The sequence below is a fragment of the Mobula birostris genome, chromosome 13, assembly GCF_030028105.1.
Source record: "Mobula birostris isolate sMobBir1 chromosome 13, sMobBir1.hap1, whole genome shotgun sequence".
Classification (NCBI taxonomy): Eukaryota; Metazoa; Chordata; class Chondrichthyes; order Myliobatiformes; family Myliobatidae; genus Mobula; species Mobula birostris.
Window position 1 is genome coordinate 6,101,636 of NC_092382.1, and position 15,804 is coordinate 6,117,439.

Below are 15,804 nucleotides of genomic sequence, written 5' to 3' on the forward strand. Positions count from 1 at the left end.
TGCCGGTGTTTGCCCCCCAATGTGGTGAATCGCCACCACCGTGGGCTCAGACATTTCCACAGATGAGCCCCTCCTGTCCCCACCGGGACAAACATCCTGTCCGCCCCCTCTCTCCCCGTCTTCATCCTCTCCCTCCCCGGGGAACCGGCATCAAACCGACGGGCCGAGCGGTCTCCTCCTACCTCTCAGCGACACATCAGACTCCGGCCGCAGGAGACGCTTCACAAACGCCCCAACTTCCCTCGGAGGGAAATGGAAATAAATCAGAAAGCGGACATTTACTTTGACGGTTGTCCCGCCGTGACGGAAAGTTCGGGAGACGGAGTCAGCGGGGGTAACGCCCTCTCGGCTGGTCCGCCTCCTCTATTGGTTGGAAGTATTGATTGACATCGCTTCGCACCAATGAGAATAGAGCAGCGCATGAATGCTCTGTTGACACCACTGGGGGAGGGGCTGGTCACGTGATTAGTAGCCCGGCCGTTAAACCGACCAAGCTCGAGCTCACCAGCGCGCGGGGCACAAAAGGCCCCGGATGATCGGTTGAGGTGAGAAGGGATCTCCGGGTTGGGGGTCTCACCGGGCGGCGTTTCCAACACCGACTTCGGGTAGTTGCTGTGACTCCGGACTCCGTGACCCGCAATCCCGGGACAGTCCTGCTCTCTTCCCTCTCTCTCAGCCCCACCATCCGTACACGGGCCCCGGGGAGCTTCCGGCTGATGAGGGAATGGGAACCGATGGGTCTCTCAGACAGAGCTGAGCTCCAGCTGTCTAAATGCAAGGATCGGGAACTCGGAGAAAGGGAACAAAATCTTTTACATCAGCTGTTGTGAAAATCACCTTTGTTCTGCCTCCAGTCACAAACAAGAGAAAATCTGCAGATGCTGGAAATCCGAGCAACACACACAAATTGCCGGAGGAACTCAGCATTAGTACTCTTTTCCATAGATGCTGCCTGGCCTGCTGAGTTCCCCCAGCATTTTGTGTCTGTTGCTTGTTCCACCCCCTCTTGTTCTGGACTTTCTACCCGTGAGAACATGTTTTGTCCCACTCTCTCTGGGTACATAATGATATCAAACACCTTTGTCCTGGGCAACAAGTAGCTTTCACATCACAAATGTGCCAGACTCCAATGAGACAGACTACTGCCCTTCCCTTCATATTCATTGGCATTGCCATCACTGAGTTCACCACCGTCAGTCACCTGGGGGAGGGTTCAGGGGAAATATTTATGTACAATACAGAAACTGGTGTTACCTGTGTGTATTGTGGTGATGCAAAAGTTGCTGGAGAATTTGAAAGTGGGAAGAAGTGGAGTGATAGTTTGAAATCTGACTTTTTAAAGCGTCATTTAGCAAGCAAATCAGATATGGACAATGTGCAAAAGCTCTGGCGAGAAAATCCTTCATTACCCGTTACAGGCCTGCTACATAGGTTGTGTGAGAGTGCAGATGAACTCCATCAAACCCAGAGGAGATCAAAGTTCTTACTGACAGTGATTTGCTAGCAGTTAAAATGAATACCTCTCTATATAAAATTCACTGTGCACATGTTGTCACTGGTTAAAAGAATGAACAGTACAAGATTTACTTTACTTTGTACTTTATTGTCGCCAAACAATTGGTAGTAGAATGTATAATCATCACAGCGAAATTTGATTCTCCGCTTCATACTCCCTGGATTACAAATATTAAATATTATAAATATTAAAATTAGTTAAAATTAGTAAATATTAAAAATTTAAATTATAAATCATAAATAGAAGATAGAAGAATGGGAAGTAAGGTTGTGCAAAAAAACCGAGAGGCAGGTCCTTGCTCCAGATATTTGGAGAGTACAGCCCAGATCCGGGTCAGGATCCATTCAGCAGTCTTATCACAGTTGGAAAGAAGCTGTTCCCAAATCTGGCCGTACGAGTCTTCAAGCTCCTGAACCTTCTCCTGGAGGGAAGAGGGATGAAAAGTCTGTTGGCTGGGTGGGTTGCGTCCTTGATTATCCTGGCAGCACTGCTCTGACAGCGTACGGTGTAAACTGAGTCCACGGACAGAAGATTGGTTTGTGTGATGCGCTGCGCCGTGTTCACGATCTTCTGCAGCTTCTTTCGGTCTAGGACAGGACAACTTCCATACCAGGTTGTGATGCACCCTAGAAGAATGCTTTCTACAGTGCATCTATAAAAATTAGTGAGGGTTTTAGAGGACAGGCCAAATTTCTTTAGTTTTCTCAGGAAGTAAAGGTGCTGGTGGGCCTTCTTGGCAGTGAACTCTGCCTGGTTGGACCAGGTCAGGTCATTTGTGATATTTACCCCGAGGAACTTAAAGCTCTATGTGCAGACCGGTCATTACAAATTAGAGGGGACATTGGTGGCGGAACCTCCACTGTCCCTTATGCCCTCACCTACAAGATGTGCGTCCAGCTGCAGCTTGTAACCCTGCACTTTATGGAGTTGGAACTTGAAATGGATCAATTCCAGATCATCCAGGCAGTGATGCAGCCAGTCAGGATGCTCTCAGTTGTGTTCCAGTAGAAAGTTCTTAGGATTTGGGACTCAATCCCAAGCTTCTTCAGCCGTCTGAGGTGAGCAAGGTACTGTTGTGCTTTTTTCACAACACAGCCGGTATGTACAGACCATGTGAGGTCCTCGCTGATGTTTATGCCAAGGATCTTAAAGCAGTTCACTGTCTCAACCCCAGATCCATTGATGTCAATCGGGATTAGCCTGTCTCCATTCCTCCTGTCGTTCACAATCAGCTCCTTTGTTTTTTTTAGATTAGATTGGATTCAACTTTATTGTCATTGTGCCAAGTACAGATACAAAGCCAATGAAATGTGGTTAGCATCTGACCAGAAATGCAAAGAATCGTGTTATTTACAAAATAACTGAATAAAAAAGTGCTACAGCACACAAATGTAAAAGTACTGAGACAGTACAATACGGATGCAATACTGCTTAGCGCTGTGACGAGAGGTTCAGCAGGGTCACAGCCTCAGGGAAGAAGCTCTTCCTGTGCCTGTTGGTGTGGGAGCGGAGGCTCCTTTAGCACCTCCTTGATGGGAAGAGAGTTAAAAAGTCCATGGTTAGGGTGAGATGTATCCTTGATAATTCTTTTCGCTCTACCCAGGCAGCGTTTATGGTAGATGTTCTCAATGGTGGACAATGGGCTGTCGATAATCCGCTGGGTAGTCTTCACCACACACTGGAGTGCTTTGCGCTCTGATACAGGACAATTGCCATACCACACTGAGATGTAGTTGGTGAGTATGCTCTCAATGGTACAGCAGTAAAAGTCTGTCATATCCTGGGACAGAGGTGAGCTTTCTTGTTGCTCCGCAGGAAGTAAAGGTGCTGTTGTGCCTTCTTGATCAGGATGGAGGAGTTCAGGGACCAGATGAGATCCTCGGAAAAGTGGACACCAAGGAATTTGAAGCTTGATACACGCTCCACTACAGTTCCGTTGATGTAGATGGGGACGTGAGTGTGGCTCCTGGCATGCCTGAAGTCCACAATGATCTCCTTGGTCTTCTGGGTGTTAAGGGCCAGATTGTTGTCGGCACACTACACAGCCAGGTGCTGGACCTCGTCCCTGTAGGCTGTCTCATCATCCCCTCTGATCTGGCCAACCACCATGGTGTCATCTGCGAACTTGATTATGGAGTTAGAACCATGTACAGGAATGCAGTCATAGGTGAAAAGGGAGTACAGAAGAGGGCTCAGCACACAGCCCTGAGGCACGCCGGTGTTCGGGGTGAGAGTGGAGGAGGAGAGGTTGTCTAACTTAACTGATTGGGGTCTGTTAGTCAGAAAGTCCAAGGTCCAATTGCAGAGGGATGAGCTGATAGCAAGCTGGCGAAGTTTGGTGATCAGCTTGAAGGGGCTTACAGAATTGAATGCTGAACTAAAGTCAATGAACCTCATTCTGACATAGGAGTTGGGGCTGTCCAGGTGGGTCAGGGCAGAGTGAAGTGCCGTGGAGATGGCGTCCTCTGTTGACCTGTTGGTGTGAAAGGCAAATTGATGGGGGTGCAGGGTAGTGGGCAGACAGGATTTCAGATGTGACAGAACCAGTCTCTCAAAGCACTTTGCAATGATGGGGGTGAGTGCAACTGGGCGGAAATCATTCAGGCTCGTGGCAGTGGAATGCTTCGGCACTGGCACGATGGTGGTGATCTTGAAGCTTGTGGGGGACAACACCCTGGGCCAGGGACAGATTAAAAATGTCTGTGAAGACCCCGGCCAACTGTCCTGCACAGACTCTGACCACACGGCCAGGTATTGCATCCGGACCAGCTGCCTTCCGTACATTCACCCTGCTCAGGGTCCACAAACATCGGAGGTGGAAAGTGAGAGAGACAGTTCACCAGGTGGGAGATCCGCTTTGAGGGTGACCTCCTTGTTCCCTCGATCAAAGCGAGCGTAGAAGTAATTGAGCTCATCAGGGAGGGTAGCAGAGCTGGAAGGGGGCACAGTACTAGGAGGTTTGAAGTCTGTAATGACCTGTATGCTATGCCACATGGGCTGGGGGTCAGAGGAGTTGAAATGCTCCTCGATTCTCTGTTTGTAAATGTGTTTAGCCTGAGAGATTCCCCTCCTCAGGTTGGCCCTGGCTGAGCTGTAAGCCTCCTGGTCTCCAGACCTGAAGGCTGAATCTCTGGCTTTGAGCAGGAGGTGAACCTCTCTGTTCATCCATGGTTTCTGACTGGGGAAAACTTTTATTTGTTTTAGTGATGTCTCTCTATCTACACACTTGTTGATGTGCTCAAGGACAGAGTTGGTTTATAAATCAATGTTAATCTGAGAGTCTGTGGTGGCATGGGCAGCAAACATGCTCCAGTCTGTGTGCTGGAATTGGTGCTGAAGAGCAGAGTCAGCCCCCTCCAGCCAGATCTTAATAGTCTTCATTGTGGGTTTCACATGGTTAATGACCGGGCTATACTTGGGAAACAGAAACAGTGAAAGATGGTCAGATTGTCCCAGGTGGGGGAGGGTAGTGAGTTTGTAAGCATCAGCCACATTTGTGTAGACATTGTCTAAGGTTTTATTCCACGTGGTGGTGCATAATACATTTTGGTAAAATCTTGGAAGCACGGTACGTAGGTTACAATGATTAAAGTCCCCAGCGACAGTCAAAGCTCCATCTGGATGCAATGTCTGCAGCTTGCTAATAGCAGCACTGAGGTCTTTCATGGCTACTTTAGCATTAGCATCCAGTGGAACATAAACTGCGACAGCAATGATGCATGTTTTGTGACAATGAGGGGAGGTTGTTTTCTTGACACCAGTCAGATGTTGTTCAGACACCAGATACAGTCAGCAATCAAATGGTTGAGCCTGGAGCCTTCTCCTCCCCACCCTCCCGCCACCTTCTTTATTGGGTCTCTGCCCCTACCCTCTTCAGTCCTGACGAAGGGTTATGGCCGGAAACGTTAACTGATCATTTCCACGGATGCTGCCCGACCTGCTGAGTACCTCCAGCGTGTTGTGAATGGTGCGATGAATGTGCTGTGCTGTGTATATCACAATGCAAGAAGCATCGCAGGAAAGCCAGATGAGCTCAGGACAGGGAATTATGATATTGTAGCCATAATTAGGACTTGGTTGCACCCAACGTCTGAGGGATTTAGAGGAACAAATTTGTAGAGAGATCGCAGACCATGCCAAGAAACAAAGGTTGATTCAGTAAGTGATTTTAACTTTCCATATATTGACTGGGACTCCCATACTGTAAAAGGACTAGATGGGTTAGAGTTTGTCAAATGTGCCCTTAATCAGTAAGTAGAATTCCCGACGTAGAAATGTGCAATAAGCTGTTAGGGAATGATCCAGGGCTGGTGACAGAATTTAGTGATCATCATGCCATGAGATTCAAAGTAAATATGGAAAAAGAAAGGTCTGGACCAGGGGTTGAGATTCTAAATTGGAGAAAGGTCAATTTTGATGGTATCAGAAAGGATCTGACAAGTGTGGTTTGGGACAGGCTGTTTTCTGGCAAAGGAGTACTTGGTAAGTGGGAGGCCTTCAGAAGTGAAATTTTGAAGGTATCTAGTTTGTACATGTCTGCCAAAATAAAAGTTGAAAGGTAACTGGTGCTGGGAACCTTGGTTTTCAAGCGATATTGAGGTCCCGAATATTTTGTCCCTCTGAATGCCTCAGACTGTTGGGTGCTACCAAGACTCACTAATGACTACATTATCATAATTCCACCCCAAGCTCATCCAACTTTTTTTTAGTCGTCTTCTGTGGGTTTCTAAAAGCTTCCCAATCGTCTTTGCTCTTTTGTTTACCCTCTCTTTGGCTCTTATGTTGGCTTTGGTTTCTCATTTCAGCCACGGTTGTGTCCTCCTGCCTTTCCAATGTTTCCACATCTTTCGGATGTATCGATCACTGAGCTCCTGAATTGCTCCCAGAAACTCCAGCCATTGCTGCTCCATTGTCACTCCTACCTTTTCCCTTCCAGACAAGTTTGGCCAGCTTCTCTGTCATAGAAACATGGAGAAGTTCAGTACACAAACAGGCTATTTGGTCCATCTGGTCAATGCTGAAAAATCATTCAAGCTGTCTAATGCAACTACCTGTACTGGGACCATCGTCCTCCAGACCCCTACCATCCAGGCTCCCATCCAAACTTCTTTTAAATGGTGAAACTGAGCTCATATTCACCACTTGTGCTGGCATCTCATTCTGCACTCTCACAACCATTTCAGTAAAGAGCTTTTCCAAATGTTCCTGTTTAATTATCAACTTCCCCACTTACCCCTGACCTCTGGTTGTAGTCTCACCCAACCTCGGTGGAAAAAGCTGCTTGCATTTGCCCTATCTATACCCTCATAATTTTGTATACTTCTAACAAATCCTCAAAGCAATGTATAATTTCTTTCTTTATGTTTAGAGCCTTTCTTAGATGTGTAAGATGATAAAGGGCATTGATCATGTAGATAGCCAGAGGTTTTTTCCCAGGGCTGAAATGGCTAACATGAGGGGGTATAGTTTTACAGTGCTTTGAATCAGATACCGAGGGGATGACAGGGGTAAGTTTTTTTACAGAGAGTGGTGGGTGCGTGGAATGCACTGCCGGCTACTTGTGTGAGTATTTCAGTTACTGTGGGGCCAGGAACCCATGCAGCTCAGTGGGAACAGGGAATAATACCAATGGGGAGAGTCAGACTGAGCCAGGTCACAGATTGGAGACGGCAGAAATGCCCCATTCTGATAGAGACAGGAAGAGCATCAGAGAATTTGCTGGTCACTCCAGATACCAGCTCTGTGCCCAGTTAGAAGGTGATTTCTCTCTCCAACCTGGATTGAACCTCACTGTAACAGTGTGATGCCAGATCACACCTTGGCAACTCAAGTGATCTCATCTGAAATGTTGTCCGACACCCATTGATGGATTTTGTAAATCTTTTTACAGGTTAAAAATGACGAGGAATTTATCTACGGGAATCTTGAACACAACACACCAGTTTTGCTGTTCTTGTCCAGATATTTAAGAAGTAGAGCAAGCGAATCACTTGATCGTCCCGCCCGCTCAGACTGTGGGGAGGGATTCACTCAGTCATTTCAACTGAAGATATATCAGCAAGTTCACACCGGACAAGGCCATTCATTTGTTCTGTGGGTGAGAAGGCATTCAGTTGCTCATCCCACCTGTGGACACATCAGTCAGTTCATCCTGGGCAGAGGCTGGTCATCTGCTGAATTTGTGGGGGAGGATGCATTCAGTCATCTGACCTAATGGCTCACCAGCGAGTTCACACCAGGGAGCAGCCGTTCACCTGCTCAGACTGTGGGAAGGGATTCACTTGCTCAACCAAACTGAAGGTACATCACAGAGTTCACACTGGGGAGAGGCCGTTCACCTGCTCAGACTGCGGGAAGCGATTCAGCATATCATCTCACCTTCTGATTCACCAGGCAGTTCACACTGAAGTGAGGGATTTCATCTGCTCAGTCTGCGGGAAGAGATTCTCTCAGTCATCCAACCTACAGAGACACCAGCGAGTTCACACTGGGGAGAAGCCATTCACCTGCTCAGACTGTGGAAAGGGATTCACGCGGTCATCCCACCTGCAGAGTCACCAGCGAGTTCACACTGGGGAGGGGCTGTTCACCTGCTCAGACTGTGGGAAGGCATTCACTCAGGCATCTCACCTACGGAGACACCAGTCAGTTCACAATGGAGAGAGGCCATTCACCTGCTCAGTCTGTGGGAAGACATTCACTCAGTTATCCAACCTACAGACACACCAGCGAATTCACACTGGGGAGAAGCCGTTCACCTGCTCAGTCTGTGGGAAGGGATTCACACAGTTAGCTAACCTACAAACACACCAGTCAGTTCACACTGGGAAGAGGCCGTTCACCTGCTCAGACTGTGGGAAGGGATTCACCACATCGTCTCACCTGCTGAGTCACCAGTCAGTTCACACTGCAGTGAGGGATTTCACCTGCCTAGACTGTGGGAAGAGATTCTCTCAGTCATCCAACCTACAGACACACAAGCGAGTTCACACTGGGGAGAAGCCGTTCACCTGCTCAGACTGTGGAAAGGGATTCACTCGATCATCCAACCTACAGAGTCACCAGCGAGTTCACACTGGGGAGTGACTGTTCACCTGCTCAGACTGTGGGAAGGGATTCTCTGTCATCTGATCTTTTGGCACACCAGCGAGTTCACACTGGGGAGAGGCCATTCACTTGCTGTGAATGTGGGAAGGCATTCACACGATCATTTCATCCACTGAAACACCAGTGAGTTCACACTGGTTAAAGGCTGATCACCTGCTCACACTTTGGGAAGAGATTCTCTCAGCCATCTTCACCAAGGGTGCATCATTGAGTTCACACTGGGGGGAGGCCGTTCTTCTGCTGTGAATGTGGGAAGGGATTCACTCAGTCATCTAACCTTGTGACACACTAGCAAGTTCACACTGGGGAGAATGTTTCAATAAGCTGCCTGCTGGATATTTGTCCATTACCATTGCTGAATGCAATTTCAACAGTGACTGTCGGTGCTGAACTCTGCAATTATTGCTGCTGCTCACCACACCCAGTTCTGCACCCTGGTCACTGGGCATGGGAGGAGCTTATTCTGCTGCATATTCACCTTTAATGGGACTGGAGATTAATATTCTGGATCTGAGACAAATAAATCAGTTCTATTTTAAACGCTGTCTTCATTACTTAGTGAATTTATAACACACCTTGTACAGTAGAGAGTCAACTCAGGCTGGCTGGACACTGCCAGTGATTCTGTTCTACAACAGTCCTTTTAAATCCTCCCCTGTTGTTCCCCTTTTGCTCTCCCTGTGGGATGGGTTCCAATCACCACTCTGCGGGTGAAGAGGTTTCCCTTGAATTTTCTGCAGACTAAAGAAGTCGAGCTGATTGCAGTTCTGTCTGAGATGTTCTTCACCCCTGAAATCTCTGGGCTGAGTTAACCTCCTTATTCAGGGCTCATTTCCACATTATGGGTCATTTTTCCTGCTTCTAAAGGGTTGTTAGAAAACACCACTGTCCTCTGAAGACTGAAAGCAGGATGGGAAACCATTAGTTGGATGCTCAATGAAGCAGGGTCAGAAACCAGAGGCGGGTCTGCACAGGGCAGAGTTTGGGGCTCTGAACGATGGTCAGGGTAAGAATGTATGATGAGGAGAAGGAAATCAGCAACGGGGTGGGGCAACGAATGACAGAGTAGCAACATTTGGAAGCTGATTGACAGGGAAAATAATTCCGTTGACTGATGACACAAACAACGCCTGTGGTGAGGTGCTCCATTGATCGAGGAACATGTGTGTGTTGGGAATGGTTATATCTATTGAGGGAGTTGTTCCTGCTTGTTTATTCTGTAATATTATATCCAGATGTTTATATTTTAGATTATCCTATCTGTAATAATGTATTGATTATCATATAAATTGTGAGATTCTGTCCTGAACTGGATCAGGCTGGAATTTATGGTGCCTTAATGAAGTTATGGTGGTCATTCATGAGTTTGTATTTTAAAGCAAGATTTTGGTGAATGATATTTGCCACTTCATTGTGCCTTCATATGTAATCAGATTGAGTTAAACTGCTTTAGGATCCCGGAATGTGTTGGATTGTGTCTGGTTTCTCGGCATTTGCTGCATTTATTGCCTTGTTTGTTTGTATTGTATGTGTTTTTGATTTTGTTTCTCTTTTTGTGAACCCCCTTGTGCTGTATTTCTGCAAGGAACCTCTCTGTTTCTGGGAAGAGGTTTCCAACTCTAGTCAGGTGCTCGATGCTTCCCTGTCACCATCTCGTCTGCTCAGATCGTTGGGATGTCTCCCATGGAGGGTCATACTCTGGTTAATGTTTTCTTCCATAATGATGATTTATTTTTCTCAGTTTGCCTCTCATTTAAGTTTTCTGGTCTGTATTTCTTATCATGATTGCAGATACACACATGGAGTGCTGAATCCTGTTCAGTTTATATACTTAGAAGTTTTATCTGACAGTTGTGATTTTTTTTTTCATGTGTGTTATTCCTCTTCCTCCTTCTGTCCAAGGTTATTTTAATCTAAATGGGTTTGAGTGTAAATAGTCTTTTCTAAAGTTGTCATTTCAGTTCTTATTTATCTTTGTAAATTTTACTGATTGAAATAGGACAAAATATTTTCATTAAAAAAGTCAATGTCTGTATTCATGAGAATGTTTATTGCTTTTGTTGTATTTAACTATTGGGCTCTGTTTGGTAGGTTTTTTAAAGCCTTGAACTAAATTTTGTCAAAGGTTTTCCCTATTTCACACTACTTTCTATTGTCTTTGCTTGTTGATATTTCAGATACGTGTGTATCAAGAGTCCCGATGAAGGGTCTTGGCCCAAAATGCTGATTTCCATCCATAGATGCTGCCTGAGCTCCTCCAGCACTTTGTGTTTAGTTCAGAAACAAAGGTTCTGAACTTAAAGAGGGGTAACTTTGAAGGTATGAGACGTGAATTAGCTAAGATAGACTAGCAAATGACACTTAAAGGATTGACGGTGGATATGCAATGGCAAGCATTTAAAGGTTGCATGGATGAACTACAACAATTGTTCATCCCAGTTTGGCAAAAGAATAAATCAAGGAAGGTAGTGCACCCGTGGCTGACAAGAGAAATTAGGGATAGTATCAATTCCAAAGAAGAAGCATACAAATTAGCCAGAGAAAGTGGCTCACCTGAGGACTGGGAGAAATTCAGAGTTCAGCAGAGGAGGACAAATGGCTTAATTAGGAAGGGGAAAAAAGGACATAAATAATCTTCCAGAAATAGTAGGGGACAGAGGGTCCAGTGAGATGGAGGAACTGAGCGAAATACATGTTAGTAGGGAAGTGGTGTTAGGTAAATTGAAGGGATTGAAGGCAGATAAATCTCCAGGGCCAGATGGTCTGCATCCTAGAGTGCTTAAGGAAGTAGCCCAAGAAATAGTGGATGCATTAGTGATAATTTTTCAAAACTCGTTAGATTCTGGACTAGTTCCTGAGGATTGGAGGGTGGCTAATGTAACCCCACGTTTTATAAAAGGAGGGAGAGAGAAACCGGGGAATTATAGACCGGTTAGCCTAACGTCGGTGGTGGGAAAACTGCTGGAGTCAGTTATCAAGGATAACAGCACATTTGGAAAGCGGTGAAATGATCGGACAAAGTCAGCATGGATTTGTGAAAGGAAAATCATGTCTGACGAATCTCATTGAATTTTTTGAGGATGTAACTAGTAGAGTGGATAGGGGAGAACCAGTGGATGTGGTATATTTGGATTTTCAAAAGGCTTTTGACAAGGTCCCACACAGGAGATTAGTGTGCAAACTTAAAGCACACGGTATTGGGGGTAAGGTATTGATGTGGGTGGAGAATTGGTTAGCAGACAGGAAACAAAGAGTGGGAATAAACGGGACCTTTTCAGAATGGCAGGCGGTGACCAGTGGGGTACCACAAGGCTCAGTGCTGGGACCCCAGTTGTTTACAATATATATTAATGACTTGGATGAGGGAATTAAATGCAGCATCTCCAAGTTTGCGGATGAAACGAAGCTGGGTGGCAGTGTTAGCTGTGAGGAGGATGCTAAGGGGATGCAGGGTGACTTGGATAGGTTGGGTGAGTGGGCAAATTCATGGCAGATGCAATTTAATGTGGATAAATGTGAAGTTATCCACTTTGGTGGCAAAAATAGGAAAACAGATTATTATCTGAATGGTGGCCGATTAGGAAAAGGGGAGGTGCAACGGGACCTGGGTGTCATTATACACCAGTCATTGAAAGTGGGCATGCAGGTACAGCAGGCGGTGAAAAAGGCGAATGGTATGCTGGCATTTATAGCGAGAGGATTCGAGTACGGGAGCAGGGAGGTACTACTGCAGTTGTACAAGGCCTTGGTGAGACCACACCTGGAGTATTGTGTGCAGTTTTAGTCCCCTAATCTGAGGAAAGACATCCTTGCCATAGAGGGAGTACAAAGAAGGTTCACCAGATTGATTCCTGGGATGGCAGGACTTTCATATGAAGAAAGACTGGATGAACTGGGCTTGTACTCGTTGGAATTTAGAAGATTGAGGGGGGATCTGATTGGAACGTATAATATCCTAAAGGGATTGGACAGGCTGGATGCAGGAAGATTGTTCCCGATGTTGGGGAAGTCCAGAACGAGGGGCCACAGTTTGAGGATAGAGGGGAAGCCTTTTAGGACCGAGATTAGGAAAAACTTCTTCACACAGAGAGTGGTGAATCTGTGGAATTCTCTGCCACAGGAAACAGTTGAGGCCAGTTCATTGGATATATTTAAGAGGGAGTTAGATATGGCCCTTGTGGCTACGGGGGTTAGGGGGTATGGAGGGAAGGCTGGGGCGGGGTTCTGAGTTGGATGATCAGCCATGATCATAATAAATGGCGGTGCAGGCTCGAAGGGCCGAATGGCCTACTCCTGCACCTATTTTCTATGTTTCTCTAGATTTCTCGAATCTGCAGGTCCTCTTGTTTCCCAGATACTTTTGTTTCTTGAAAGACCAAGCCAAGAACAAGCTGGTAGTGGGGTTGTGTGGCTCTGTTGGTAAAATATTAAATAAAATCATTGGAAAGAGGTGGCATAGGGTTGGAAGGTGTAGAATTAAGGAACAGCAAATGTAAAAAACAAAAAAATCCCTGATGGGAATTGTAGAGACCTCCAAACTGAAGTAAGTATGTAGTCCACAAATGACAATGGGAGATAGAAAATGCATCCCAAAAGGGCAATGCAGAGGAGATGTACAAGGATGTTGCCTGGATTGGGGAGCATGCCTTATGAGAGTTGGTTGAGTGAACTCGGCCTTTTCTCTTTGGAGTGACGGAGGATGAGAGGTGACCTGATAGAGGTGTATAAGAAGAGGAGAGGCATTGGTTGTGTGGACAGACAGGTTTTTTCCCCAGGGCTGAAATGGCTAACACAAGAGGGCACTGTTTTAGGGTGCATGGGTGTAGGTACAGAGGAGATATAAAGGGTAAATTTTTTATGCAGTGAGTAGTGAGTGCGTGGAATGGGCTGCCAGAGACAGTGTTGAGGTGGAAACGATGGGGTCTTTTAAGAGTCTCCTGGATAGGTACATGGAGCTTAGAAAAATAGAGGAGTATGGGTAAGCCTAGGTAGTTCTAGGGTAAGGAAATGTTTGGCACAGCTTTGTGGACCAAGGGGCCTGTTCTGTGTTGTAGGTTTTCTGTATCTCTAAGGTGCTGCATGTGAGGTTGCTTAACAAGATCACAGCGCATGGAATTACAGGAAAGGTGCTTGTATGGGTCGAAGCTTGGCTGACTGACCAGGGAGAAAGAGTCAGAATAATGTGGCAATTCTGTTTTGCTGTCACTAACTAATGGTGTTCCATGGGGGTCAGTATTGAGACTGCATCTTTTCATGTTAAATCTGAATGATATGGATGACGGAATTGATACCTTGGTGACGAACTTTGCAGTTGATACAAAGATAGGTACAGGGCAGGTAGTTTAGAGCAAAGTGGGAGTCTGCAGATGGACTTCGATAGGTTTGGATAACAGGCAACTAAGTAGTAGATGAAATACAGTGTATGCAAATATATGCTCACGTACAATTGGTAGGAGGAATAAGGGTGTTGGAAAAAAAAATAAATGGGAGAAAATTCAAAAATCTGAGGTGCATAGGTACTTGGGAGTCCTTGAGCAGGAGTCCGGAAAGGTTTGCTTGCAGATTGAGTTGATAAAAGATGAAAACGGTAATGTTAACATATAAGAGCAAGGATGTGACACTGTAGCTTTATAACACATCGGTCAGTTCGCTGTTGGTGTATTGTGAGCAGTTTCCGACCTCCTGTCTGAGAAAAAGATGTGCTCGTATTGGAGCGGGTCTGGAGAAGGTTCATGAAGGTTCTAGGAATGAAAGGGTTAACTTAGGATCGTTAGACGGCTTTGACCCTGTACTCACTGGTCCAGAAGAAAGAGAGGGGATCTCATTGAAACCTATCAAATATTGAAAGGCCTGGACAGAGTGGCTATGAAGAAGATGCACCCTACGCTGTGTGAGTCTGGGACCAGAGGCCACGGCCTCAATGTATAGAGCATCCACTGAGAGCAGAGATGAGGAGGAATTTCTGTAGTCAGGGAGTGGTAAATCTTTGGAATTCATTGCCACAGATGGAGCAGAGGCCAAGTCAGTGAGTGTATTTTAAATGGATGTTGAAAGATTATGGGGAGAAGGCAGGAGAATGGGGTTGAGAGAGATAATCAATTGGACACGAAGGAATGGTGGAACAGACTCGATTGGCTGAGCAGCCTCTGTCTCACATCTCATGGCTCATGGACTGAAGAGGCTAGTGCGGTTGCATTAGGGTTAAGGTATCGTGAGGGTATCCACGCCTGGATTATTTCCTATTGATGCTGCCTGGCCTGCTGCGTTCCACCAGAATTTTCTGTGTGTCGCTTGAATTTCCAGCATCTGCAGATTTTCTCGTGTTTACACCCTGGATTATTGTATTCAGTTTTGGTGGTTCTGCTGTAGGAGAGAGGACGTCAAGCTGGAATGAGTGCAGGAGAGATTTACGAGAATGGTGCCGGTACTCGAGGGACTGAGTTCTGGAGAGAGGCTGGGCAGGTTGGGACTTCACACCTTGAAGTGCAGGAGATTGAGGCTGACATGATGCAAGTGTTCCAAACCCTGAGTGTCCAGAACTGGGGAACGTGCGCAGTCCTTTTCCCCACTTTTGTGGAACCAACAACCAGACGGCACTGGTTCAAGGTGAGAGAGGATTGATTTAATAGGGATGCCAGGGGAAAATTATTAATCCGCTCTCCCTTCCGGTTCATCGTTTAACTAACTCGATGAGTCCACTCTCAGGTTAAAGGAGCAACACCTCATATTACATCCGGGTAGTCTACAACCCGATGGCATGAACATCGATATCTTTAACTTCTACCTCTTCCTTTTCCTTTCATCAACACACACACCCGTCTCCTCCATTCTGTCTCCCCACTTCTCTCTTCTCCACTGTGGACCGTCTCCCTCTGGTTCCTCTTTTACTTCCTCTTTTCCCCATGGTCCGCTCTCCTATCCTATCAAATTCCTTCTTTTCAGTCCTTTGCATTTTCCACCTCCCACCTCTCAGCGTCTCACTTCATCTCCCACCTCCCCCACCCACTCACCTTCACTCTTACCTGGCTTCACCTACCATCTACCAGCTTGGACTCTTCCACTCCCCGCATCATCTTGTTCCAGCTTCTCCCCACTTCCAGTCCTGATGAAGGGTCTCGGCAGGAAATCTCTGTTTTGCTTTATCCCCCTCTATAGAAGCTACCTGACCTCCTGACTTCCTC

The 15,804-nt window shown here is 46.3% G+C and overlaps 2 protein-coding genes across 3 annotated transcripts in view; one reads left to right on the top strand and one right to left on the bottom strand.

The window, feature by feature from the left end:
• The window catches only part of LOC140208309 (uncharacterized), a 292,599-nt gene that overhangs the window by 271,054 nt on the left and 5,741 nt on the right, over positions 1-15,804 (bottom strand). The gene's annotated exons all lie outside the window — the stretch shown is intronic.
• On the top strand, positions 474-10,620 carry LOC140208300 (uncharacterized). 2 transcript variants are annotated; one of them, XM_072276886.1, is made up of 3 exons: positions 484-545; positions 3,120-3,252; positions 7,407-10,620. In XM_072276886.1, exon 3 carries the CDS (start codon positions 7,730-7,732, stop codon positions 8,600-8,602), a length of 873 nt encoding a protein of 290 aa, XP_072132987.1. In that variant the 5' UTR covers positions 484-545; positions 3,120-3,252; positions 7,407-7,729; the 3' UTR covers positions 8,603-10,620. The 2 variants fall into 2 exon arrangements, with proteins under 2 accessions (XP_072132988.1, XP_072132987.1); XM_072276887.1 differs by lacking the exon at positions 3,120-3,252 and having other exon boundaries at positions 474-545.

Bases quoted from the DNA above. Each gene is read 5' to 3' on its own strand.
- LOC140208300 (XM_072276887.1), top strand. From the start codon at position 7,730: ATGGCTCACCAGCGAGTTCACACCAGGGAGCAGCCGTTCACCTGCTCA.